Source organism: Meleagris gallopavo, unplaced genomic scaffold (assembly GCF_000146605.3).
Source record: "Meleagris gallopavo isolate NT-WF06-2002-E0010 breed Aviagen turkey brand Nicholas breeding stock unplaced genomic scaffold, Turkey_5.1 ChrUn_random_7180001860454, whole genome shotgun sequence".
Taxonomy (NCBI): Eukaryota; Metazoa; Chordata; class Aves; order Galliformes; family Phasianidae; genus Meleagris; species Meleagris gallopavo.
In genome coordinates, this window is record NW_011126209.1 from 1 (window position 1) to 1,434 (window position 1,434).

The following is a 1,434-nucleotide window of genomic DNA, read 5'->3' on the forward strand; positions in this document are numbered from 1 at the left end:
TTGTAGAAAGCGATGAGCATGGCGGCGGCCAGCAGGGTGACGGCCACGAAGCAACCGATGATGATTTTGGTGGTCCTCATGACTTCGTCTAAGCTGGTGTGAGGCGCCTCGCGGTGCTCGGTGTCGGAGGGCGCCGTGGGTCCGCGCCGCGTGCCGCGGATCAGGATGGTGGTGGTGGCGGTGTAGGCGGGTCGGTAGGCGGTGGGTGCGGTGGGTGGGGTGGATTTGGCAGCTTTGGGTGCCGCGGCGGCGGCGTCATCGGGAGCCGCGTCGGTCGTCTCGACGGTGACGGTGGTGAAGAAGCTGTACGCGGACGCATCCAACTCGGCGGCGGTGACGTTGAGGTAGGCGGATGCGTTGGCGCTGCCGGCGGCGTTGGCCGCCATGCAGGTGTAGAGGCCGGTGTCCGCCGTCAGCACGTGGGAAAAATTGAGGGTGCCGTCGTGTAAAACCATCAAACGAGGTCGGGAGGACGCGTGGCTGAGAACCTCTCCGTCCGGTAACAACCAACGCACCGCAGCCATGGCGCCGGTCCGGCATCTTAACGCGGCCCCGCGACCTTCGGAGATGTTGAGGTCCGTGGGCGCGTCGGCTAAGAAAGGCGCCGAGCAACGCAAAGCCGCCCTTTCCACCTCTAAAAGGAAACGGCCCCGCATGGCCGGAGGAGCGTGGCAACGTCCGCAGCAAGAAGAATTGCTGGGGATGGATTCTCGCAACCACGCCGCCAACCACAGAGCGTCGCAGCCGCACGCCCAGGGGTTGTGATGGAGGTGGGGCTCCACCAAGAAGCGCAACGGGGCGAAGAGGTCGTGGGGGAGAGAGGAGAGGTTGTTGTGGGCCAGGTTGAGCTCCACCAGGGCCGTCAGTTCGTCGAAGGCGTTGCGTTCGATCAGGCTGATTTGGGAGCTCATGATCCAAAGTTTGCGTAAGGCTCGGAGACCACGGAAAGCTCCCGGGTGGAGACGCGGGAAATGATTGCCGGATAATTCCAACTCTTCCAAACCGACCAAAGGGGTCAAATTGGGTACCTCTCTCATGTTGCACATCCCTAAATTGAGATACTTGAGGTTGTCCAAACCTTCGAACGCGCCGTCCGAGATGTACTCCAGTTTTTTGAGCTCGCCCAGGTCCAGGCGCAGGAGGGACGGCACCCGGTTGAAGGCGTAGGAAGGGATGCTCTCGATGGGGTTGTTGCGTAGCCAAAGCTCTCGGAGTTTGGAGAGGTATTCGAAAGCCCCGCTGGGTACCACGGTCAACCAGTTGTCGAATAATTCCAAAGTATTGAGGTTGGCCAAACCGCTGAAGGCTCCCACCTCCACCTGGCGGATGGAATTGCGGCCGAGCTGCAGCACTTCCAAACGGTGCAGGTGACGGAAAGTGTCGGCCTGCACCAAGGCGATGTTGTTCTCCATCAGGTTGAGGTACCGGGTGTTG

General features: G+C 61.4%; 1 protein-coding gene across 1 annotated transcript; it reads right to left on the reverse strand.

The window, feature by feature from the left end:
* Positions 1 to 5: 5 nt before the first annotated feature.
* Positions 6 to 1,430, reverse strand: LRRC4 (leucine rich repeat containing 4; the record flags this gene model as incomplete). Its single annotated transcript, XM_010726889.1, has 1 exon — positions 6 to 1,430. A coding segment is annotated over one exon (1,425 nt), but the record flags the coding sequence as incomplete, so codon positions are not given.
* Positions 1,431 to 1,434: the final 4 nt, after the last annotated feature.